The sequence below is a fragment of the Arvicola amphibius genome, chromosome 2, assembly GCF_903992535.2.
Source record: "Arvicola amphibius chromosome 2, mArvAmp1.2, whole genome shotgun sequence".
Lineage (NCBI taxonomy): Eukaryota > Metazoa > Chordata > Mammalia > Rodentia > Cricetidae > Arvicola > Arvicola amphibius.
This window is the reverse complement of record NC_052048.2, coordinates 59,180,707-59,206,956: the sequence shown is the minus strand read 5'-3', so window position 1 is coordinate 59,206,956 and position 26,250 is coordinate 59,180,707. Positions and strand designations below refer to the sequence as shown.

The following is a 26,250-nucleotide window of genomic DNA, read 5'->3' as shown; positions in this document are numbered from 1 at the left end:
CCATGGAGACCAGGTGGCCTCGACTAGGATAAAAGTTGCTGCATCCTGATACGGTTTTGACGGATAATTTTGTGATAATTCTGAATTGGTTGCAGAGTTTAGAATGTATCAAGGAGTGTGCGATGATGCTGTGTCTACCTCCTGTGCCCTCTGTGCAAGCCATTTCAACACTCATAGGTCTATTTCCTAGTGAGCTAGAGATGGGAGAGGTTCGGGAAGGAAGGTACTCTCCATCCAGGTACAGTCTCCTCTGCAGTTTCACTGTGACAGACCTCGTTCCCTCATCCAAGGGATGTAAGAATTCCAGCCCTTGCCTAGAGGTTCAGATTTGCTTTTGTTCATACAGTAAAATCCCCAAAGCCATTGTGAGCTCTGACAAAGAAAATCTACCTAACCCCTATGAAGGAGGTTATTCACTAGAAAAGTCCATGAGCACCCTCCCCCCTTCCCTCACCCACATGAAGGCAAACCAGCATTGGGCTGTTGCTAAAATCCCTTCCCTTGGGGAGAATAAAGGATGTCTACCCACTTCTCCTAGGCCCACTGACAAACTAAATTCCCACCAAAGATCATGAATTTATTGGTCTTATAGAGCAAAGGGTAGAGGGTCATAGGCAGGGGTGTAGGTGACCTTAAAGCAGCTACATTGAAGATGTGCACCCAGCAGGGATGGTAACTCCCTCCCATGACTGGATAGAGTCCCCTTCCTTCTTTCCACCTATGTCCCTCTAGTGCCTCTCAGAGCTCCAAGGCCACATTGGTATAATTAGGGCAAGATTATATACAACTTGTTGGGAGGGGTGGTTGAGTACTCAGGTGAGGGGTCCCCTGGGCTTCCCTGGCCCCTTAGAAAAGGGAAGGTCACAGTCAACAAGCCCATCTGTGATGATCTTTATCCAGCAGGTCAGCCAAACTCCTGAAGAGGGAGGCAAGCTTTCCTTGGTGGAGTCTTGGACACCTGTGTGGTGGTTTGAAAGAAAATGCCCCCAAAGGGGAGTTGGCACTAATGGGAGGTGTGGCCTTGGACTGGGTGCAATCATGTTGGAGGAAGTGTGTCACTGTAGGGGCAGGCTTTGAGGCACCCAGTGAGCCAGACCACTTCCTGTTGCCTGCCTATTAAGATGTAGACTCTTCTAGTACCATATCTGTCTACACACTGCCACACTCCCTACCATAATAATGGACTAAACCTCTGAAACTGTAAGCCACCGCCTCAATTAAAGGTTATTCTTTATAAGAGTTGCTGTGGTCATAGTGTCTCTTGGCAGCAAATAGAAACCCTAAGACAAGCTGTTTTCTCGCCCATATGTGTGCTGTGGTTGTCTTCGTCCTTTGTGGAGTTGACTCCTTTCATTCAGAGCAGTATATGACTATCACACCATCTACTTATCACGTGACTTCTCCATGGTTGTTTGGGCTCTCCCATTCCCATTGTCTTAGTTAAGGTCTTTCCTCGCTGTGAAGAGACACTATGACCACAGCAACCCTTATAAAGAGAACATTTAATTGTCGTAGTGGCTTACAGTTTCAGAGTGTGTCCATTATCATCATGATGGGAACATGGAGGCATGTAGGCAGACATAGTGCGGGAGCTGAGAACTCTTGACCAAAGACAGCAGGAAGTGCCACTGACAGTTACACTGGGAGAAGCTTGAACAAGAACCTCCAGCCTGCCCCCACAGTGACATACTTCCTCCAACAAGGGTCATATGTCCTAATAGTGCCACTCCCTTTGAGAGCCATTTTCTTTCAAGCCACCACAACCCATGCATATAGGAATTGGGAGAGGTCATGTACTTTAGTTCTGAAGGGATTGCCAGACAGCCCCCTCTCCAGGGTGGTGTGTGTGTGTGTGAAGAGTGGATACAGGGGTCTCACTGTGTAGTGCAGCCCAGACTGACCTGGAACCCATCTGCCTCTACTTCTGAAGCAACGGGATTAAAGGCATGTGTTACCCACACTGCGCTCCTCCTTACCTACTCTAACCAGTGAGCAATAATAGACACTATTCTTGCTTTTTGTTTTTCCTCCACAGTGTATCTTGGCATTTTTCTGATTCTAGTGTACAGACTGTCCTCCTGGTTCCTTTATGGAAGACAAGCTGTTGTCACTACTCCCACCCCTCCCCACATCACTGTGGAGACAGTAACCAAGGCTGGCCTCAAACTCATGATCCCCTCAGCCTTGTAAACACTGGATTACAGCTGTGCCATCAGGCCTGGCTTCCAGCCCCTCTGATAGACTTGTGTGTGGGTGTTTTTTAAGTCTTACTGGGGTGGGCTTTGAGGGATGACAGGAAGGAGGCTGTCAGGCAGGCTGGAAAATAGGTGCCAGGTTCAGTAGACACTGCAGAAATGTTCTTGTTGGGATGTGAGCTCACAGGGTGCAATCAGCTTCCATTCCATTTACTCCACAGGGCCGGGCGGTGGTGGCGCACGCCTTTAATTCCCAGCACTCGAGAGGCAGAGGCAGACGGATCTCTGTGAGTTCGAGGCCAGCCTGGGTCTACAAGAGCTAGTTCCAGGAGCAGGCTCCAAAGCCACAGAGAAACCCTGTCTCGAAGAAACAAAAAAAAAAAAAAAAAAAATTTACTCCACAGGGCTATTAGCTGGTACAATGCAATACCAGATGAGTTGATCAGGTTTCAGCCACAACGATGCAGGTGCTGCCAGCGATGGGCGCTCCTGCAGCAGGTGAGACCAAATCTTGGTGAATGCTGAAGTGCAGGCTGGGTTTTTATCACTAGGAAGCATTCTCTTCCCCAGGGCCTGGCCTGAGCCACCCCATACAACAGAGATGAGGCTCCTTGGTCTTCCCTAGGCTCTCCTGAGGCTGTCATCCAATCCAGCCGGGACAGGCTGGGCTGCAGGGGAGGCAGTAGGAAGAAGAGAGTATAGTAAACAGGGCTACAGGGAGCACAAGGAACCCTGGTTCGTTATTTCTCGTTGCAGCAACAGGGTTTACTCTTGCTCAGTTCACTATGGTAGGGACATTGAGGCAGTTGGTCACACTGCATCCACAGTTATCACATCCCCTGCTCAGCCAGCTTTCTCTTGTCAGTCCAGTATCTGACAAGTGGGCCTTCCTACCTCAACCTAATGAAAATCCCTCACAGGTATGCGTAAGTGAATCTCATCTAAATAATCCTTTGCACAAGAGTTCTTTCCCGGGTGATGCTAGGGACTGTCAAATCAGTAGACCTGAACCCTCTGTCATCCCAACTAGGTATCCGCAGAGGTGCCTGGAGGACACCAGCAGTCAAGCAATAGGAAGGGAAGCCTCGGGCCAGAAGCCAAGTCTGCATGTTAGGCCAGAACCTGCTGCTGTAACCAGGGCTCTGTTGACTCCAGCAGACAGGCTGGTTCTGGCAGATGTAGTCTCAAGTCCTCAGGCAGCAAGAGGATCAGTCCCTCTCTAGAGTGGGAGGTTTTCTAGAAGCCAGCATTTACCTGCTGCCTGAACCCCACCACCTCCAGCCGTGCTTGGCAGGCAGGTGAGAGTGCAGGGCAGAGCTGGCTGCCCACCTGCGTCTGAGCAGTCTTAAGCAGTGATGCTGAGGGCCAGGCTTCTGCAGTCAGGCTCATACCTGCCCACCAAGCAATCCTAGGGGAGCAGAGAAGTGTTCCAAAGCTCTGGAGCAGCATGTGCAGGGAGCCCGCTGAGTATAGCGCCCCCCCCTCCCCCAGTCCTGCCCGAGAACTGCCCTGTCACCTGCATGGATATGTAAACCGGAAGCTTCTGGCAGATCAGTTCCCAGGGTTACCACCCAGGTCGGCCTGTCCCCATCAGGCCTCTGGCCAGCACCAAGAACATAGTCTACTTTGGCTGCAGGTCTAGTGCCAGAGCAACTAAAGCCAGCCCAAGCTATAAGCAGCTGTGCGCTGGGCCTGGACAATTAGAGCTATAGGTGCCCACCAACTTGTGCCACCTACCTGGCTTGGGCAGCTCACTCCAGTACCCTTTGGAACCCAGGTGTACACAGCCTGACCCCTGCTGGTGCACAAGGAGTCCACTGCCCCAGCTCCATGCTTCCCAGGAGTGGCAGGCAGTACTTGGCAGAGCCGCTCCCGGGAGATATCACAAGTCCACTGGTAACCCTGGCTCATTGCCAACACCCCGGGCAAGTCCTCTGCTCTCAGTGGCAGTTAGCAAGGATGACGAGGCAGCTTGTAAAAAGTCGGTTTATTTGTCACTTTTTCACTGTATCTCATGTTAAGCCATTTTGGTGTCCACAGTGACAGTCCTTGGAAGCCAGGTCATCCCCACTCACCCACAAAAGGTGACCATCAACCACAGGCTACTAGGCCCAGCTGATGGCTACAGATGAGGCTGTGGCTCCCCAGCACAGCCCAGAGTTGGGGACTCTGCACCTGGCCTCCAGAAGCTGTGGAGTCCCTAGTATAGGTGGGAGGCCCTGCTGCTCTGTGGCAGTGGCAGAGGAGGGGCAGTGGGAAGACCCTGTGGACTGGGAGGGCACTGGGCTCCTCTGCTCAGGACTGGGTCTAGACAAGGCCACGTGTGATATGGTGAGTCCTAGGCTGTGGGCAAAGGATCTGGCCCTGCTGCTGACCTGTGTTAGGGGCAAAATTAACTGTCCCTTGACTGCCATTTTCTGGCAAGCAGCAAGGGTCCCTAGGAACCCTGGGTCAGAGAGGCATTTGCTACTTCCAGAGGTGAGAAGGACCCAGGTGTAGCTGGCAGGCTGTGACCACATGACTGCACATCCCCCAGGGATCCTGCCCCCCTTGTGGGAACACTTGGGACCTTCCTGTGTCTTAAGGTAGCTGACAATCTCATACTTGCTCTGATCTCAAACTGCAAGCCTTGCACCCTTGCTGCTAGGCAGTGTCCTGTCTTGAGAGGGCCTCTCTTACAGGCCTGAGCTCCTAACCCCCATGTCCATGTTGCCTGTCATCCCAGATACCTTAACTCCAGACAGGATTCTGAGCAACTTCTCTAAGAGATCCAAACCCTGGTATATTTTCCTATAGGTCCTGAGCCAGTCTACATTTGGTCCTAACAAATTCTAAAAAATATTCCAAAAACTGGAACAGGAAATTTTCAGTAGGAAGACACCATAGGAGCTCCCTTTCTAGTGGGAACCAAGGAAGGGCAAGCATGAAGCCCTTTATATGTGCCCAGCTATCTAGTATGGCTAGGCTCCAGGAAGAGCCTGGAGTCCCCGCCTTACGGGCAATGGTAGGCAGGTAGATCTTGCTGTTGTTCACCCATCTGCATGCTCGGCTGCACCACCCAGAGCACATGCAGGGTAGTAGGCAGGCCAGCTTCCGGGGCACGTATTCCTCCAGTAGCAGCTCTGTCCTATGAAACCTGCTTACAGATTGATGGCATCGCACAGAGTCCTAAGCCAGATGTCCTCACCCCCGAGAGTTAATCTCGTGAAGTCCCCCACAAGCAGGTCCCCAGAAAACACATCTGTTTGCAGCTGTTTTCTGCGGCCCAGATGAGATGGACACATCTCCTAGTTTGTGCTTCCTTCAACCAGGGCCACAGACTGCCTGGGGGCAGTTGGGACCCTTGCAGCTGCCAGGCACTGAGAAGTGCAAAGGTTTAAATAAAAATTACATCGAACACTTGGGAACAGTCAGTTACCACATCCTCTGGTCATTAGCTAACAATTCACTTCTACTGTTTGTCTTTTTGCCAATGCCAGAATAAAAAGCAAAATTTCAAATTGGAAATTTCCTAGCACTTTACACAGTGGAATGAAAAGATATGAAATAAAAAAATTAATAAAAAAAATTTTAAAGTCCCTATGCCACGGTAGCATGCTCCAGTGGTAAGAGCACCCTTTCCAGGCAGTTCTGGAGCCCTCACCCTGGTCCATGGGCACACAAGGCTCAGAAGAGAAGGGCTCCCATGCTGCCCACCTCGCTCTGCTCCTTGACGAAGATCTCAAAGTACTGGTAGATGATGGTGACTGCCAGCAGGATTCCGGTTCCAGACCCAATAGCACCCAGGAAGTCAGCCAGGACTGAGAGGGCCCCAATGCACAGCCCACCAAAGGCTGCAGCTGTGGGGATGTACCTGCAGACAGACAGACAGTTCTTTGTTGCCTACTGAGCCAGAATGCCCAACAGGACATTAAGCTGGCCACATGGACTCTGGGAATGTGACCAGCACAAGTGCAAACATGGCTGATGCCACACTAGATTTTACATACTGAAAGAACAGAAGACACTTCATCTCCGTTCTTCTGCTATTCAGAAGCTGAAAACTCCATAGATGTGCCCAGGTAGGTGAGGCACAAGTATCAGGAATCTCTGCTGGGGCTGCTGTGCTTCTCCCAGGCAGTCTGAGTCAGGGGACTTAGGAGTTATGGACTGCAGGGAAAAGCTGTGCTGCCTCTGGCTCAGAAACTGGCAGGAACCTTGTAATTCTGGTGTTCCTGTGGCAGCCTCCTACAGTGAGGTCAGCCAGCTTCATAAGCTGCCCTTTTTGTGAAGCAACCCGGTGCTCTACATGAGCGCAGAAGAGCCAACCACAGCGACAGACTGTGACAGAGTGGCTGGAAAGCACCAGGCACTTTCTGCCTTCCAAGAGGCAGTTTCAGACCACTGATGAGGAGCTGGGGATGTCTCCCCCTGCCTTCCCCTGCTGCTCCTGAAGCGACAGTCTCTCCTCCCCTTCCTCTCTCCCTAAGGTCACTGCTACATTCCTCCATCACCGTGGCTGAGTCTGGCGGTCTCTGGCCTCTGATTTGGTCTTTTTCTCAACACTAACCACTCCTTTCAGGCCAGCTCTTGCTGGTACCTGTTTAATCTGTGCCAGGCCCCCACCCACTCTGAGGATGCTTTCAGCTTGCTCTAGGAACACTCAGGCCCATCCAGCCTAAGTCAGCTCAGTCACCCCCCTACACACACACACACCATTTCAACACCCTGGCTGTGTGCTTCCTTTTCCGCTCTTGCGCTGTCTTTGCTGGACAGGGTTGTATAGGGCTATTCTGGTACCTCTAGTGTTCAGGGCTAGTGACCACTCTTACCGGTTGAGCTCATGAACCATGGAAGTCTCTCTGTGGCCCCTCATCACCATCTGCTGCTCCTTCAGCTGCTTTGCAACCTACATGACCCAAATACAAGCACATGAGCCAGATGCTAGGGAAGAGGGGTGCTTCACAGTGGAACTAACCTATTATAGATGTCTCCCCTGCCTCCCCCAGCCCTTCAGTCTTCACGGAGGACTTTTAACCTGTAGCAATGCACTCACTCACACAGAGGTCTACCTTTCTAGTTTGGCCTCAAGTTCAACTATCAGAGCCAACTCTGTCTATCTCCGTCTGTTGCCCTCAGGATTCCATACAGAACCACCAAAGGGAATGGTCCCTCTGCAGGCTGGAGCACTTAGATCGCAAACCACTACTTATAAAGTGGTAATAAGTGGAACTCCCTGGATGTCAACAGCTGTCTCATTAGGTCACCTGTCTCTATTAGGAATGTCAACTTAAACTTACGTCTTTGGCAGAAGAACCCGAAACTTCAATCCATGTTTTAGAAAAGAACGCACAGGATCCCAACATGAATACAATATACACGACAGCATGGACAGGGTCCTCCAGCACTGAGCCAAATGATTCCGGAGGAGACAGGTAGTAACACAGGCCACCAACTGGGTAAGCGCGGGCTGGGCCCCCAGATGACGTGTCCTAGGAGTAAGACACAGAAGTCTGCTGTGCGCTACTTGCACACCGTGTGAAGGTGCACTGCTGTGAGTGGTGTAATAAAAGGCTGAACGGCGAGGAGCTAGGCAGGAACACAGGACTTCCAGGCAGAGAGAGAAGGAAGGAGGAATTTAGGCGCTTGACAGACGTGGGGAGACATGGAGGAAGCAGGAGGGGCAGTACATGACAGAATGTAGTTTAATAAAAATGAAGTTATAAGAGTTAATTAAAAATAAGCCTAAGCTAAGACCAAGCATTCATAATTAGTAAGTTTCCATGTCAGTATTTGTGAGCTGGTGGCCCAAAGGAAAGTCTAACTACAGAAGTTCTCTGATGCTGCTTCAAACATGCCACAGCACGGAGCCAAGGAGCTCTGAGCAGATGCCTTATGGTGTCAAAGCACGCCTACAGGCAATCTCACTGAACTGTATTTGTATGAGGCAATAAAGAAATTTCACCTTTGAAATATTTAGTCCCGAGTTGACATCCTGCCACAAAATACCACAACTAGCTGCACTAGTACAAACAACCCTTAACTCACCCAGTGACACTCACCGACCAAGTGCCCAACAGGCTAACCAGCAGGTTGCCACTGAAGCGGGCTGACAGCATCTGGGAGATGACATACAAGTTGGACACCAGAGCGGACTGCAGAATGATGGGGATGTTGGAGGTGTAGAAGAGCTTGATGGGATAGGTGTTGTACTGGCCTCGGTAACGCGCCGACTTGATGGGAAGGTCACTCGGAAGCCCTACAGGGCAAACACAACACACACCTTTTACTGTTCTATTCTGCCTAGAGTCCCCAGTGTGGCTAAGAAAGTCAGGTGGCCCTGGGTGTCAGTTCTGCCACTGGGCTACCAGTTGTGATGGTGTCCGAGAGCACATGCCCTTTTCTTCCTATACAAAAAGGCCGACATAAAAACCACCAGCTCCAAATCCTGTTAATGGTTCTCAGGCAGTGAACACCCATGATGTGATCATCAACAAAAGCTAAGCTCTCCTAGCAATACCACCCACCCCTTGGAAACCCTGGATCCCAGAGCATCAATCTTCTTTACTGTCACAAACCCAGTGCCCAGGACACGAGGCTAGGACAAATGACAGAAGACGCAAACTCGTACTGATTTAACTACAGATACTCACCCTGCCCTGGAAGACTGACGTGTTACTAACTGGGCAGCTGGCTGGGATCAGCAGGAGTCACTATTGAGTTGCCTGGCCTCAGAAAAGTATTCCTTATCACAAACAAGTGTCTTTCAAGTGTTGTCCCCTTCTTTTGATTGTATTTAAATGTGTGTGTGCCTGTGGGGATGCATGCACGCCAGTGTGTAAGTGGAGATCAAAGGACAGCATACAGAAGTTGGTTCTTGCCTGGGAACTGAACTCAGGTCACTAAGCTTGGCAACAATCACCTGTATATACCGAGCCATCTCGCCAGCGTGGTATGTAGGATTGCACTACATACACTACACTGTCCTAGAACTCTTGGTCTTCTGTACCACCCACCTAAATGAGCCATCACACCTAGCTAACTGCTGAAACTTCTTTAGTGAATATCAAAATACTGCAAAGAATGCTGGGCATTGTGGCATAAGCCTTTGATCCCAACACCTGGGAGGCAGGGAAAGATGGATCTATGTGAGCTTAAGAATAGCTGATCTACATAGTGAGTTGAGGCCAGCCAGGGCTAGACAGACCCCATCTCAAAAACAAACCCCTAAATACAAAAAATCCCATTAAGTATGAGGGTCAGTACAATTAAAGACAGCTAGCAGTTCAGGTGTCCTACTCAGAAACACCATAAACCTGAGAACACGGAGCGAAGGACAATGTGGGTGCTGAGCTGGACTCTGTACAGGCAGACCTACTTAGCTAACTTTGAACATACCTGGAAATAGATGACAACAGCAAAGACAAAGATGGTGGCAATCAGGTTCATGAGGTTAGGGAGATTCTGGCGATAGAACGCTTCTCGAAGGGCTCGGACCTTGTCTGTGCGGGTGGCCAACAGGTGGAACAGAGCAATGATGGCGCCTTCGAATTCCATGCCTGCGGGCAGAGTGGAATACAGAGACGGTGGAGGGGAGAGCAGCTCAGCTCGCCTCTCAGTTTCTGAGTGGGAAGTGAAGGAGTTCAGAGAAGCAAACCACAGCACTGGGCTGTTTCCTTCTGAGACGAGCTGGTTGCTCTCAGTTTTTAGGTTACCAGACATGTGGAAGAACAGCCACCAATTTAAACACATTCATGACACATGTTGCCTGGAAAAGGCCAAGTCCTGATCTATAATCTGGGCAGTAAAAGCATTTATCCCAGTCTCTGAAGAGGGCTGCCCACAGTGGACAAGAGTTGGGAAAGCTTGGGCTCGCAGTTCCAAACACCAATAATCCTCCTAGGAGAACACCATGGATGGATGGCCTGAGATCAGTCTTCACCCTTTCACAAGTTTTGCCCAATAGCAGGCCTGCCAACAGACGGGTTTCTGAAAGGTGAAAGGAGCAGGAAGAGGGTCCCAAATATCTGTAGGGAAAGGGGAGACTAGAGGAAGCCCAATGTTGTTGAACAGTCTTTGTATACTGTAAATATGTATTAGTCTCAAGGATTAATTAAGAGCTGGCTGGCCAATGGACAGGCGAGAAAAGGTTAGGTGAGAGAACCAGACTAAGAATGATGGGAAGAAGGCAGGCGGAGTCACAAAAAGCTGTGAGCCAGATGCAGAAGATGCAACATGGGAAGTTCATAGATAAGGTAAATGAGCTTCGGGGCAGCACATAAATTAATAGAAATGGGTTAATTTAAGCTGGCTGGAGACAAGTCTAAGATATGGGCCAAGCATTTATAATTACTAATAAGATTCTGAACAGTTACTTGGAATTGGCTGGTGGGACAGGAAAGTCTACCTACACCCTCCTACCTTTCAGCTGTGGTCTATCTCCTAGTCAGTATTCAGGGATATGGGAGCTGCAACCAGGACAAGCCTCTTATCTAACAGAGAAGGTGGTCCAGGCAGGCCAGGGGAAGAAGGGAGTGCTTGTACTTATCCCCAGCAGCCTTTCTAAGCTCCCCACCAAGAGCTCTGCTTTTGTCCTGTTCCAGCTTGCAAACAACCTCAGCTCAGGATTCCAGCACTGTTGGTTGCTTCTCGCACATCTTTCAAGACTGCTCAACTAAGTTGCCTGGATCAACTCTGTAATACCTTTCCCTGTGGCTCTTCCTTATTTTCGTCATGGTGACCCACAGCAGAGCCAGCAATGCCAGGATTAGGTTCCAGTAAATTTTTTTTTTTTTTTTTTGGTTTTTCGAGACAGGGTTTCTCTGCAGCTTTTTTTTTTTTAAGAGCCTGTCCTGGAACTAGCTCTTGTAGACCAGGCTGGCCTCGAACTCACAGAGATCCGCCTGCCTCTGCCTCCTGAGTGCTGGGATTAAAGGCGTGCGCCACCACCGCCCGGCTGGTTCCAGTAATTTTTACAATTACTGTCGTATCTGGCAAATTTCTGGGAACCAGTGCATCTCCACACACCTCTGCGGCACATCGTGTAGCTGTCCACACTAATCCCCGGTCCTAGACTTTTGCACTGCTCAAGGAAGCAGCAGTGGTGAGCTAACCAAGCTGTAGTAGCCCTTCTGGCTATACCTGTGCCCTCTATATACTTCTGGTCCTTGTACCTTACTGATGCTATCCCCCTTGGTTCCCTGGTAAAGCTCATCCCACACTGGCAGCCAGGAAATCAAATCACCCTTCCCAATTACATTTCTACAGGCCTGGCTATGGAGACACCTCCAGTGACTTCTCAGTTTTCCACCTCAGCCCCATCTCCCACATCTTCCCTCACAATCCATGCTGTCACATCTTGTCTATTCAAGGCTGCCATGGCACTTCTTCAGCAGTGTTTTGCTAGACTCCATCTAGCTCCAGAATGCAATACCCCCCTCCGCTGGTTCCTGAGCCTGGGACTGGCCATCCCACCCTGCTCCCTTCTCTGCTATCATTTCTACTGCAGGAATCCCTGGACTCCAACTGCACCTTCACCTGCCGCCCTCTCCATATCCTAGTCTGACAAGTCCTGCCTTTCCTTGCCCCAGTCTCTCCCAATGTGCCTTTGACTTCATTAGAGGACAGCTTTTGTTCATTAGATGTACAGGGTTATATGGTCTCTGGAGGCAGAAATTGCCTCTGCATTCAATTTATGAAAACACGCACAAATATTTTTCATAAGACTTCTAAATAAATAACACATTTAGGGACAAAAGTCTCTTTTCCTAGTATGTCTTATTCTAAGGCTTCCCTTGTCTTCACATATTCTGATTAGAAACATTCCCGTTTCCAGGGCACTCTTTCTTAATGGCTATGCCACAGCATACTAATATTTGATCTGTACCTACTACGAGCCAGGCATCATGTGGTCTCTTGTTTCCTTCTCTGTGGTGCCAGGTATTCCATGCACGAACCTCTACCACTGAGCTACAGTCTCAGCTTTTCATTTTGTGAGAGCACGGCCTTGCTACATAGTGCTGGCTTACCTCAAATCCTCAGATTCTCAAATCCTCCTGCCTCAGCATCTGGAGAGTTGGAATTGCCTATGTGTCATGACCCCTTCACTACATGATGGCCCAGATCAGCTATAGGGGAATGTGCTCACACCACCTACAGCCAGGATCTGAGCCCAAGGGCAAGTGTGATCAAATGCTTTTGTTTAATAGTTCTAGTTGGGTTTTATTTGTTTCCAAAATGATCCACAGGAATCATCAAAGTGAGAATGTGTACAATTTCATTGTCAACAAAGTGGACGTGACTTGATACCTACCCAAGACAGAGGTTAAAACACAAAGCACTTACTATATAATGCAGTTCTTACTGAGCTGAGAAGTGAGGCCAGACCTCACTCCTATCTAGTATGCCAACCACGATGAGGCAAATGAAAATCTATGCTGGGTATTGCCATGAGCATAACCTCACCTGTATTTTAAAATATAGTGGATGCACAGAAAAGCCAGGAGCTTGTGCCCACCACAGGCAGAACCTCTGCTGAACTACAGCACGAGCTCCTGGGCCTTACCTCGGCCAGTGTTGACAGTGGTGGGGCTGAAGGCCTTCCACACAATGGTCTCACAGATATTGGTAGCAATGAAGAGGGAGATGCCAGAACCCAAGCCGTATCCTTTCTGCAGGAGCTCATCCAAAGGAGGACGATCAAGCCAGCAACAAAGAGCTGTGAGAGAAAGAAAAAGACTAAAGAACCCAAATAGATGTTACTGCTCCCGATGGACGTGACTCTCTTCTTCAGTAATTGGGTTCTTAAGTGTAAGAACAGAAAGCTGAGTTAGTGAGAGTCCTCAGTCTTCCTCTGGTGGATTAAGAAGGGCAAACCCACAACCTCCAGCGTCTTTGAGGCACAGCGAGATTTGGTATTTCAGAGACTGGGGAGGGGGAAGCATAACAATTACCTGAATGGTGATCAGCAGGCAGATTCCAGCACCCATCTCCGAAGGGTCCCCGTACATGCCCGTCATCACGTACACAATGGACTGACCGATAGTAATGATCATGCCAAACACTAGAAATCAAGAGAACTGTGTTCTCAAAGAGGACAGTACACAACATAAGAAATGGCTAAAGAACACCTGAATGCTCACCACTGGGAAGAAAAAGCACAGTGCGACACTGCCGGGAAGGAGCTGGAGGAGGAATCTCAACAGTCACACTGCCCATTTGGGAGATAACTAACCAGGTGCTCTCAACAGAAGCACAGCAGCTTCCCAGTCTCACCTCCTGCTTAGTGACGGAGGAAGAGCTGAAGCATGGCAAAAGTGATCTTAGGAAAGGCAGCTGAATCCCAGGCACAATCAGAGACGCAATGCAGTGCCGGCACCCCTGAAGCACTGGGTGCACTGCAGGTAGCTGGGATCCGGAGACCTCTATGCTGAGCCACAAGGAGACGGGTTTTAAGCTTACCACTCAGATCCACATCCAGAGCACAGAAGACCTTGGGATAAAACCAATCCTGCTGCCCTAAGTTCATATTCTGGCCCCACTTCCTCTGCAGACTGTTTTCTTGGATCATTATATTTTGTTCCTAGGCATGGTGTAATTATTTTTCCAAGAGTGAGGATTTAAATTTCAGTTTAAAATTTCAAAAGTCTGCCTCATATAGTCCCTATTTGAAATTTAAAAAAAAACTGTTCAGGGACTGGTAGCCAAGATGTCTACGCTGATATTTACTTGTCATGCAAGCCTGATACCCGAGTTCCACCCTCAGAATCTTCATAAAGGAGAAAAGAGAGAACAGACCCCACAAAGCTATCCTGACTCCTTTCTACACAGACCCATGTCACACACATGCACACAAACACACTATAAAAATAAATAAATAAAGTCAAACCAACCAAACAACTAAACAAACAGGGTCAGCAAAACAGCTCAGACACTTGCTGCCAAGTTAGATGATTTGAGTATGATGTCCGGAACCCACACTTTCAAAGGAGAATCATGTTTGCCAAGTTGTTCTCTGACCTACACACACACACACACACACACACACACACACTGTGGCACATGCACATGAATAAAATTGTAAAAGCTTAAAACAAAAGACCTGCTCAGTAACCCTGCATATTTAAAGATTTTTTTTTTCCCCTCAGTATCAGCAATCAAACCCAGGGATTTGGGCATGGTACAAGTGCTCTACCCTTGAGCTATACACCCAGCCCAAAACTCCTAAATTCTTAAGGCAGAAAAAAGTTTAAAACCTTCCTGAACAACCAACTCCAGTCCAGAAGTAGGACACTGACGCAGGTGGCTAGCCACAGTTACCAGCAACACCCATCACTTGTATGGCGACCACCACCAGCCCTTTCCAGATGGAAAACTAAGCCTGCAGGCCGACCGCCTCACTTTCTTCACTTCACAAGTTAGTGAGCAACGTAGGACAGAGTGTGCCCTCTCCCGACTTAAGCCCCCTTCACACACACAAGAAAAACACCCGACAAATGATGAAGCAGCAGGTACAAACAGCCCGTCATATGCTCAATGAGCTCTGATGTATGAGTGCAAACTGCACAGTAAAGGGGTGAGTTCCTGCCTTGCCTCTCTCTGGTGCAGATCATGGGGTGCATGCAGAGGGGCAGTAAGGAGAGCAGGGCACAGAGCACAATGGCTTTAATCCCAGAAGCTTCACAGCAAATTCTCATCCTCAACCATGGAAATTAGAACATTAAATATGATCTTTCTTACACTTTTGGGCTCCATTGAAGAGAGCTCGGTCTTTTGGGGTGTCCCCAACTTCAATTATCTTGGCACCAGCTAAGAGCTGCATGATAAGGCCGGAAGTGACAATAGGAGAGATGCCCAGCTCCATCAAGGTACCTTCAGGGAAGAAAGCAAGACACAGCCAACATTAGCTCAGGAAAACAAACATAGCTATACAGTGAGCAACACGGGGGGCACTCTGATACAAGGTCAAAAGCGGTCAACTAATGGAACCACCTCCAAATACCAGTCAGAGCACAGCTTAATGCAGTCTACCCTGCCGGAAAGATCCTCCTCTGTGCAAGAAGTCACGCTAGCCAAACAGACTGCTGCACTTCAATTCAGCTCCAGACTGACCCTGGCCTCAGGGAGATAAGAGAGGTTGGTCTCCTCATCAGTAAGGAAGGAAGGATAAGATTCAAATCATTCCCAGAGTCTGGAAAGGGGCTGCTACAAACTGTAACTGGCTGTGAATGAACTCCCCCTTCCATTATACTAAAACCAGTTGGACTTCTGATTTCCAATTTAATGTGGAATATATTTTTTAAATGAGTTAATCAATGCAATATCAACACATGTATTCAAAATCCTCACTGTGGCAGAGATATTTTGTCAGGGCTTACAAACTATTTTTTTAGACACATTGTAATATAGAGATATGCAAAAGATTCAGCTGAGGAACAAATTATGCCTTCTAGAGAATGTTATCACATTAGGTATTTTAAAAGTATTCTAGTTTTTCCATGTTTTAAACAATGTTTTACAATGCAGTCTTATCTTGTCATTACAGGTTCTGTATTGCATTCAGACCCAACAGGATGCATACATCAGCAAATGCTGCGTGACTTTTCCACACCAATGCAGCATTTTCCAAGCTATGCACCTTCACGAACTTTCTGAGCTCCATATAAAGCCAAGCCTGTAAGTAAAGCAGGCTCTTCATATCCAGTGTGCGGGGAAAGGCAGAGTAAGCAGGGTCCTACCTCTGTTGGAGGCTAGAATCACTCGCATCCAGTAGAAAGGGTCAGCAGAGTCTGAAGACATTATGCCAAACAGGGGAATCTGGAAATGGGCGAGAGCAGGTATCACACGGGTGTTCCCAGCCCAGTCACCTCTACCAACACCAGCGCAGCGCTTACCTGGCAGCATACTAAGAAGATGAAGAGTGTAATAGCTGTCCACAACACTTTCTCCTTAAACTGAATCTGGAAAGGAAGGAATGAAAGCAAGTTTTTCCACAGGCAAATGAGTGCAGGTGGATCCAAACAAGATCTCATGCCCCATTTATCAGAGGCAGGTCAAATGTGTACCAAATATACCATAGCATTAAGTAGTGTAGATGTGTTTTCTCTGTCCAGGATGTGATGCAAAGACCCCTGTGTATCTTTGCCCCAATAATCCTCCCACTGCACAGATTATCTTTATGTGACAATGAGCAAAGTGACCAGGAAAGTTTAATCTGCCCCAAATCCCGCAGTTTATGTGAGTCTGAGACCAAAACTATGCGCATCACCATTCACAGTAACAGCTGAGACTCAAGATGGACGAACACTGCAGGCCAAAGTGACTTGTGAAACAGACAAGCTTCCCGGCATAGCAGCCACTTTCCTACAGTACACTTAACAATCTCCTGACTCTGAACTCAACTCCTTTAAAAACACTTGGGATAGCCAAGCGCTGGAGGCATAAGCCTATAATCCTAGCACTCGGGAGGCAGAGGTAGGCGAATCTGTGAGTTCAAGGCCAGAATGGTCTACAGAGCGAGTTCCAGGACAGGCTCCACAGCTGCTGGGAACCCTGTCTTAAAAACAAACTAACAAAAAGGAAACTTGGGATTGTGAATCAAGAGTAAAGCCTGTAATTAACACGGGGGCGGGGGAACCATGACAGGAAGAGCTGATATGTAACTGCTCACTAAAACACAGCAGCATCAGTTTTTGCTCACCCCTTCCTGGGTATGTAAGTGTGATGGTTAACCTTGATTGTCAACTTCATGGGATTCAGAACCATTATGGAAACAAACGTCTGGATACGAGTATGGAAGAGTTTCTGGACTGAGTTAAATCAAATAGGAAGATCCACCTTAAATGTGGGTGGCACCAATCCATGGGCTGGAGTCCAGGACTGAATAAAAAGAAGAAAGTGAGCTGAGCACCAGCCTTCATCTTCCTCTGCTTCCTGACAGGAGACATAATGTGACCAGTGTGCCTTAAGTTTCTGCTGTCATGCCTTCCTTGTACCCTTGGATAGGAAGCCCAAACACAATCCTTCATTACACTGCTGTGGTCAGGAATGTTGTCACAACAATCAGAAAGGTAAGAAATCAACTAAGTTAAACAGTCAACACAAATCATTTTACTATCTAGCCTGGTTAGAAACCTCTAGGTTCCTCCTGTTGAAGAAACCACTGTTACTGGATGGAGAGATCTCTGTAAATGGAGAGCTCGCTCATTTCCCGGCTGCTCAGATGGCCTCCCTCTCTCTCTAGCTCTGTTCGGATTTCCCAATGTTTTCACTCTGCTAAGCCATTGGCCGAAACAGCTTTATTAACTATTTAATAAAAACAACACATATACAGAAGGACATCCCACATCAAGACTGGCTTTAGACAGGTTTAACAGACAGCTAAAGACTAGCTGGGCGGAGGTGTGCACACCTTTAATAGCACTTGGGAGGCAGAGTCAGGCAGATCTGTGAGTCCAAAGCCAGCCTGGTCTACAAAAGCTAGTTCCAGAACAGGCACCAAATCTACAGAAAAACCCTGCATAGAAAGAACAAACAAACTCCGAAAACAAAAACAAACAAACAACAGTAAAAATCAGACAGCTAAAGACTAATGATATTAAGTGAGTGAAATGCCAAGAGTTGCCCCAACAAGCACTGACTCCGTGTGCTGGTTGTCTGGTCCTCTGCATGCAGTCATTCCCAGAAAGACACAGCAATGCACCCAAACATGGGTGGGTGAATTCAAAGCTCAAACCCTGCAGAGGCAGCTGGGGGCTCACATTGCTCCGTCTCCCAGGAACATCTGACTTTTCTATCTGCCATCCTACCACACCAAGAATTCGGTGTCTAACGAGGGGGAAGCAACACCACTTCACAGGAACCAGAAAGACAAGCTTGTAATGAATGTGCACATCCACTAGCTGTCGTGGTGACAGACACCAGACACAGGCCTCACGTCCATCACTAACTTCCCCAGCCTATGCAATGAATCTGTTAGAAAAAAGAAGACGTATTTTTCAAGACTATTTTAAATGGGTAAGCCTTCTCTCCTGGTCACTGAAGAGTAAAATGTCAAAAGCTTTTCACCTAAGTCTTGAATCTTCTGCCTCTGAAATAGCCCCAAACCCATCTCAAGCAGTGCCATGATTTGCCCTCTATTGCAAAGGCCCCCAAGCCACACTCCAGCCCTTATTGCCAAGGTCATTTCTAATCTGCCCAGCCATCTTATTCCTCTTCCCTGCGCTTCTTTTAGCCTTTCCATTTAAAATCAATACCATCTAAGCACAGAAACGCTTTGTCTTCACTGGGAAGTAAATCATACATTCCTTTTGCCAGGAATCCTTTCCACACCCTCAAGGCAACTTCTAGTCCTCTATCAGACTTACTCGCTACCTGGGCCACAGTTCTACCTTGTCGGTCACAGGATTGTGGAAGAAAGAAGGTAAAGGGTGGGACTTGGGCTTCTTGGTCCTAGAGCCAGATTCTTTGCACTGAGATAGAGCAGGAGAAGCTTTGCAAATCAACCTGTCAAAGACAGCTAGGGTACTACAAGGCATTTGGATGAAACTACCTTCAGTAAAAAATTATTACAAGTAGATACTAAGTATCCAAGTGAATGCCAACTACAGGTGCCGTATGTGAATGTATGCCACAGTCCGAACCCAGGGACTCAAAGTGGCTTTACCCTTTTCTGTAACCAATAGGCCTGGACTTTCCTTCATTTGGGCAATCTCGCATTAGGAACATTTATTCCTGGGCTGAAGCTGACAGCCATGGAGATTCTGATTAAGGTTCACACGTCCTTCGCTCTGATGCACCTGCTGTCAATGGCCGTGGACTTCATCTACTGCGTTTACCCTCAATGCTGAGGCAGCATACATAAAAAATAAAAACACGTTCAAATCGATTACACGACTGGGTTTTTCCTTTGGAAACTGGATACTAAAATCACCTCCTAGACGGAAGAAACACCCCATGAGTTGCTCTGCTGGAGGCGAAGGGAGGGTAACTCAATCTGGGATTCTATCTGAGGTCTTATTCAATCACTGCTCAGACCCAGTTTGGGGCCAGGCAAATCCGAGGCTTTGTTACCATCTACTCAAGATGCTTCAAATGAGACAAGATGGTTTCGTGAGAATTCCCACACAACCAGGTCACCTTTCGACAGTTCCCTAGAGTATCCCAGTACATACAGCTACACTCCAGAGGGGCAGTTTTCATTCCGTGTGCTGAGGCCATCTTTAATTGAACTGTAAACTTCCAGCGCCCAGTTTCTCAAGGCTTCTTTGACAACCACCTAGGGAACTTACCTTTCTCTCTGGCTTCTGAATTTCCGGCAGGATGACACAGAATGGCTTGATAACTTCCAGAAATTTGACTTTGATGGAAGAAACAGAAAGAGAAATAGTTAGAGAGTAATCTGTGGGCACCTGGAGGAGCCCGGCACGAGTGGGAGCCGGGAGTGGGGGCGCGAAGGCCGCAGGGACGAGGGGTATTGGGGAAGGCCGCGTTCCGCCGGGATCGGGCAGCACGGCCGGCGGGCGCCCGAGCAGGGGAAGGAGACGCATCCCGGCTGCGAAGGGTGGCCCCAAGGGACTCACTCGCCATGGCGGCGGCTGATCCGACTCCACGCCCAGCTTCGGCTGAGCTCCACTTCGAGTGAGGCGACTCTGCTAGCTCCGAAGCGCGTCTCCCCAGCCGAGAGACACGTCAGTGATAGCCCGGCGGCGAGCGGCGCGGCGAGGCGGGGCCGGGGATGGGCCACCGGCCGCTTCCGCTTCCTGCCACGCGCGCCCGCCGCGCAGCCAGCGCTAAGACCACAACTCCCGGCATGCAGTGGAAGCGGAGGGGTTGTCGGGAAGATGGCTGTCGGGCACACCGGAACTGGGAGTGTGCAGCTGCGCAGACTCGTCCGGAAGTCGGACACTCTGGCCTGTAATTTATGGACTCTTCACCTTGTGGCCCGGCGAAGTGGGCGATTCGGTTTTCCGTGTCTGTGGCCCTCAGTGCCAATGGTGGCATGCCGGGAGCCTGTAGGCCTTGGCTGTTGTGCGGTCCGCGATACAGAACAGCTGTGTGTGGAATCCCGCACAGCATGCCGCCTGTCCTGGGTATCGTGGGCTGCCTCTGAGGATGCTTAAGCTCCTGCGTTTGAGGACGGTCGGAGGCCGTGTCTGGCGGCTCGGTGTGGGCCTCGGCACTGCGTTCCGGGAAGGCCTCTTCCCCGGGTTCTGTGGAACTGGAGAAATAGAGATGAAGAAACGGAGCCAAGCCTGGCTGCTCCAGATCTTCAGGATAAGGATCCTGTTGGGCTGGAGCAAAGGCTGTGTGGAGGGGACGGGGTGAGGTGGGACACTGGAATCTGCGTTTTGGAGGGGTCTCTGATTTCAGTGCTGTTTGCTAAGTCAGAGAGAGATTTTTTGTTATGCACCTTGAGCGCTGGGAATTAGGTTCCATACAGTCAAGTCCTGACTGAAACGTTTGCGGTGGCCATGTCTTGAGAAACACTCTTGACAGACAGCTGGGCCCATGTCATTGAAGGGACATTTGTATTTAATTTGACATTAAGTTGCATGCAGTTTCACAAATACTGGTGGGTTTAGGGAACTCTAACTCAATACACTGTGTTAGCCCCATGTGAAGTTTTTGTTTTATTTTGGGTTTTTGTTCTGATTTTTTAAAAATAGGTCTCTATATAGCCCTGGACTGTTCTGAAGTTCACTATGTAGACTAGGCTGGCTTCAGACTCACAAAGATCCACTTGCCTCTGCCTTCTGAGTGTTGGGATTAGATGTGTGTCAACACAACCAACCAAAATGTGAGTTTTTTGAAACAGGTGTGCAGTGTTTTTGTATTTACACATTTTAAAGATTTTTAAATACTAGACACATGCCTAAAAGAGAAAAAAATCTGAAGTTTTGATCAAGTAGTTCTTTGAGATTTAGTTTTAATTGTGTGTGTATTTTCTAAGTGTGAGCACAGGTGCCCTTGGAGGCTAGAAGAGGGTACTGTCTGATGAAGGTATGTATGTTCAGGTCCCCTAGAAGAGCAGCAAAGGCTCTTAACTGATGAGCCATCTCTCCAGCCCCTTGATAATGTATTTTAAAATATGGTAAGCATGAATCTTGAATCTTGTTAATCTTCAGAAATGGTAATGGAATCCAGACCACAATTTGGTCTAATACTGTAAGAAATAAGCACAAAGTAAAATTCGTATTTGCAAAACAAAGTTCTGGAATAAAAATGTAGCTTGATCCCCACCCCCAAGCCAAGAATTTGAGCTTCGTATGTTGGTGACCGCACCGTGGGTGCCAAGGTTTGCTGGGAAGTGAAAGCAGAACTGAAGCTGTAACTCTCACTGCAAACTGTGTCTAATATGTGAGGCCTGTGCTCAGTGCTCACAGACAGAACACCCAAAGCAAAATCATGATACCAAACAGATTATAGTGCTACACACATACGTTTTTTCAAAATATTGTTAAAATTTGTGGGTTGAGTAAAAAATTTTATTCATCAGTGAGAAAATCTAAGAGAACATAGCTTTCGTATGTTAAATATTTCAAGTCTAAAGACCTAGAGTCTGGCTGGGTGACTTAGGCCTACAGTCCCAGAACTCAGGGACTGAGGGGAAAGGATGAGCACTTTGAGGACAGCCCAGGCTACAAGACATCTCGTCTCAAAACAAAACAAAACAAAACCTATAAACAAGACAGAGTTCCCAAAGTGTTAGCATGATAAGGATAAGACAGGCCAGGGCTAATGACACATCCCTGGGGTAAAGTGCTTCCCTGCAGGCCTAATGGCCTGAGTTCAAGCCCCGGAAACCACACAAATGTGGAAGGAGAGAACAACTCCACAAAGTTGTCTTTGGAGCTCTACATGCACAAACCCAGACCCCCGACACCTGCCCCCACCAGTACTTGGCTTTTAAAGGTGCAATTTAATATCACATCTAGAAAAAACAGTAAGAATAAAAAGAGTTCAAAAGGTATTATCATTTTTTTAGCACCATTATAAAAGTGAGTTGAGCATTTTCGTGAAAACATTTTGACACACCGGTGTGGTGTGGACCCAGTTTTTAATACACATAAACAAAGGATAGTTTGAAGCAAGTGGGAGATAGTATAGATAGGAAAAAATAGGTATACTGCTTGAAAAAAATATCAATTCTAAGTGAAAACCTTGAACTTCCCGATAGAGGGCGTGAAAATGTATAATGGCAAAAGCAAGAAAGGTATTGAACCTTTCTGTTTCCATTTCTTTATTTTAGAGGTGGAAGGAGGTGTGGCATGGGATGAAACCCAGGTCTGAGCACACTAGACAAATGCTCTACCCCTGAGCTGTATGTATCTCCAACCCTAAACTTTTATTAGCACACTAGACAAATGTTCTTCCCCTGAGCATTTGTCTCTGACCCTGAACTTTATTTTAGTTTATTTTGAGATTATAACGTTTCTGCCTTCCATGTCCTCCCTCCAAACCTTCCCTTAATACCTTGCTCTCTTTCAAATTCATGGCCTCTTTTCTTAGTAATTGTTACGTGTGTGTGTGTGTGTTTTTTTATATATATATATATATATATATATATATATATATATATATATATATATATTCCCAACTGTATCTGCGCAGTATGTATACTGTTACTTGTATGTGTGTTTCCAGGGATGACTGTTTGGTGTTGGATAATCACTTGGGGGGGTGGGGCTAATCCCTGAGGAAGACTTTTTCACTGCTCTCAGAATTCTGTGGTTGCCTGTAGTTCTTTGTGTAGGTTCATGGTCTCTTGGTCTCTCCCCCTTCCCCACACCCCATGCATTTTGGCAGTCTGTTCAGCCCCTGTTTAGGCAGTCATATTAGTGAGACTTTAGTGAGTCTCTGTACTTCGTGAGTTCTGAAATTCGGCTCCTAGCTTATGTAGATTGAGAGGAAACAGAAGGGCGGCTAGGGTGCTCGTGTTGTCACTGGTAAAGTACACAGAGTAATGCATCTTGATGTGTGTGTGTGTGTGTGTGTGTGTGTGTGTGTGTGTGTGTGTGTGTGTGCATAGGGCCCTTCAGTGCCTCTGGGCTTCCCTATGCAGCCCACGAAGAAGAGGACATCCCCGGGTCACTGCTGCCCTGATGTCTGTAAAGCACTGCGGATAACCTCTTCTGCAACTCTGAAAACTGCAACATTCCTCATGGAATTTTTCACTCAGCCTTACCTGTGTGGTTTGTCTGCTCTATGTAAGGTAACTCCTTCCTTTTCCTTGCTCTGTATTCAGCCATTGCTCACTCTGATGCTGATGACACATTTCCAGATTGGGCTGTTTTTAAAAACTCTATTGTGAATATTTTCATATATATCTTTGGACAGCCATGCCTTTATTTCTCTTGAGTTTTGTTTGGGAACAGAATTTCAGAGTCTGGATGTGTAGTCGTTATTCTATGCATTCAGCTAAATCTATGGTATTCTGTTGGAGGAGATAGGGAGAATGTGAGGAGAGTCATCAAGGCCCTGGAAGCCTTGCTTCAGCGTTCAGACATGTAGCTCTTCACAGATTGCTGCCCCAGCCTTGCTTCCAGCTCTGTCCTCCGAGCTGCTCCATTGTTCTGTCACTGGGCCTTCTCTCTGCTTTGCTCCTTGCTTCCCAGCCTTGCCTTGGAGCATGTGTGCCCCACTGAGCTCCTGAGCTCAGCACAGTTGTTAACCACCTACAACTAGCCTCCCTCACACCCCTAAGTTGGGACCAGTTTCCTTATGCCATCTGCTTCTGTGATGTAACCTGAGAAAACTCATAGAGCACATTTACTTTGCTAAAATGACCTTATGGTGGGCTGGAGAGATGGCTCAGTGGTTAAGATCACTTACTGCTTTTATAGAGGACCCAATTAGGTTCCCAGCACCCTTATCAGGCAGCTCATAACTGCCTGTAATTCCAGCTCCGTGGGATCTGATGCTCTCTTCTAGCTTCTGTGGGTGTGTGCACAGGCAAATAATTGAAAGCAAAAGTGCTAAGTCAGATGTGGTGGCACACGCCTTTAATCCAGCACTCAGGAGACAGAGGCAGGGAAATCCCTTAGTTTAAGGTCAGCCTGATCTACATCCTGAGTTCCAGGCCAGCCAGTGCTACACAGTGAGACCCTGTCTCAATAACAAATTCCATGTGAACTTGTCTGCCTGCTCTGGAGATGATAGTGAGATCTCCAGGCCCTCATGTCCTGATCAGATAATTAGAACTAATGTCCTTGCTTCTCTACCTGCAGAGCATGTGCCTGGGCAGATTTCATCTGTGGATAAATCGAGCAATCACCGGCTCTTCCAGCTGACAGTGGGCAGGTAGATCCACAGACATCCAGCTTCCAGTGCTTGTGACACTGCACAGTGTGGCCAACTGTGCTTGTCTGTTGTGCCATCTGACAGAGCTACTATGGCTTGGATAGCAGTTCTCAAAAGGCCATGCGCCAAAGCCTTGCTCACCAGGTTGACAGTACTGGGAGGCAGTGTCACCTTCAAGAGGTAGAGCCTAGTAGGTCTTTTGGGAGATGCCCTTTGTGGAATCCTTGTGCCTTTGATTCTTGTCACCTGGACATGAGGTAGTGGATTTTGTTCTGCTGACTAGCCACGAGCACCTGTGTCATGGACTAAACCCTAAGACTCTCGGCTGAAATAAACCCCTGGGTGTTTTCTTATAGTGACACGGCCACTAGTGACTCAGGATCTTCCTCTTGGAGTTACTAACTTGTGTTTTCACTTGCTAGGCTTTGTAAGTACTGTTGACTAGGTTGCCTCTCTGTTCTTGGGCAGTAACCACCCCTCCTAGCGTAGTGAAAAGTCCAAGGCAGTGGATCTCAACCTTCCCAGTTCTGCTGTTCTTTACGCTGTTTCTCATGCGGTGACCCCCAACCATAAAAGTATTTCATTGCTATTTCATAACTCTAATTTTGCTGCTTTTATGAATTATAATGTAGGTATCTCATATGTAGGATATCGGATATGTGACCCTTGTGACCCACAAACCGAGCACCACTGGTCTGAGAGAGCTTGTTTCCCTTGTTTTCCAAAATCCCTCTTGCCTCTCCGGTTACTGTCTGAACTGGCCCTCTAGGCCTGCCACCCACCTCTCACCGGGTTTTCTCTGCACTAGGGTGTTGCTTCATCTTCCTGTTTCTGGAGCATTGCACTCTCCTCTTTCTTGGGCAGCCCCCTTGCTTTTGTGAGTCACCTTCCCAGCAGTGTCTAAGGATGGTATGTGGGAGGGAACTTTCTCCCTGAGGTGTGGGTCTGGTGGCCATAGAGGAAATGCTCTTCCTTAGCATTTGACGTGGCTGTCCAGCACAGAGACATTCTGCAGCTGAGAAATCTGGAGCCATTCCAATCACTGGCTCTTTGTGTGATGGTGCAGTGTGATCTTCAGTAGAACCTGAGTAATTAGAGCACCAGCCTGGTTGCTAGCCATCTGGGAGCTGGTACCTGTAGGCTTGACAGTGGCCTCCTGATGGGGGCCTGTGTGTCCCTTCAGACTGCCCTGGTTTGTTTCCCCAGACACTGGGCTACTTGCATACATAGGATACCCAGTTGCATTTACCTTTGGAAAAGCAGAGAATAGTGTATCTCTAAGATTAGTATATCCTGTGTAATATTTGGGATAGCCTCATACCAAACACACTATTTGTTACTTATTTAAAATTTTAATTGAGTTGGGTATCCTAGTTTTGTTTTAAATTATTTTAAGTTTGGTCCCCTCACCCAGATGGCTTCCTCCTTTTCCTGCTAGGGAGGATCAGTCACTCAGTTGAGTGAGGCATGGGAGGTTTCTATGTTTAACCACTATAGTGAGTTTGACTTCCAGCCCAGGTTTGGTACATGGCTACCAAAGCCTCACACAAGCCCAGAGGCATCATGGAGGTGTTGCCATCATGCAAAACCTTATAGACCAAGCATTCTGCTTTTGGTCTCACCCACACCTCTGTTCCAGAGGCGCTGATAGTACACCCCACCTTTGCAAACAGTTGACAAATAGGAAGAATCATTTCATGAAGCACGAATAATAAAAACTAAGAGAGAGCCGGGCGGTGGTGGCGCACGCCTTTAATCCCAGCACTCGGGAGGCAGA

The 26,250-nt window shown here is 47.9% G+C and overlaps 1 protein-coding gene across 1 annotated transcript; it reads right to left on the bottom strand.

The window, feature by feature from the left end:
* Window positions 1–4,167: 4,167 nt before the first annotated feature.
* Sec61a1 (SEC61 translocon subunit alpha 1) lies at window positions 4,168–19,904 on the bottom strand. Its single transcript, XM_038318956.1, is given in 13 exon segments — window positions 4,168–6,048; window positions 7,007–7,083; window positions 7,475–7,666; window positions 8,237–8,423; window positions 9,562–9,733; window positions 12,739–12,864; window positions 12,867–12,891; window positions 13,127–13,236; window positions 14,913–15,044; window positions 15,911–15,989; window positions 16,067–16,132; window positions 19,463–19,530; window positions 19,754–19,904. Coding segments are annotated over 13 exon segments (1,428 nt in total). The 5' UTR covers window positions 19,761–19,904; the 3' UTR covers window positions 4,168–5,861.
* Between the last annotated feature and the right edge of the window lie 6,346 nt (window positions 19,905–26,250).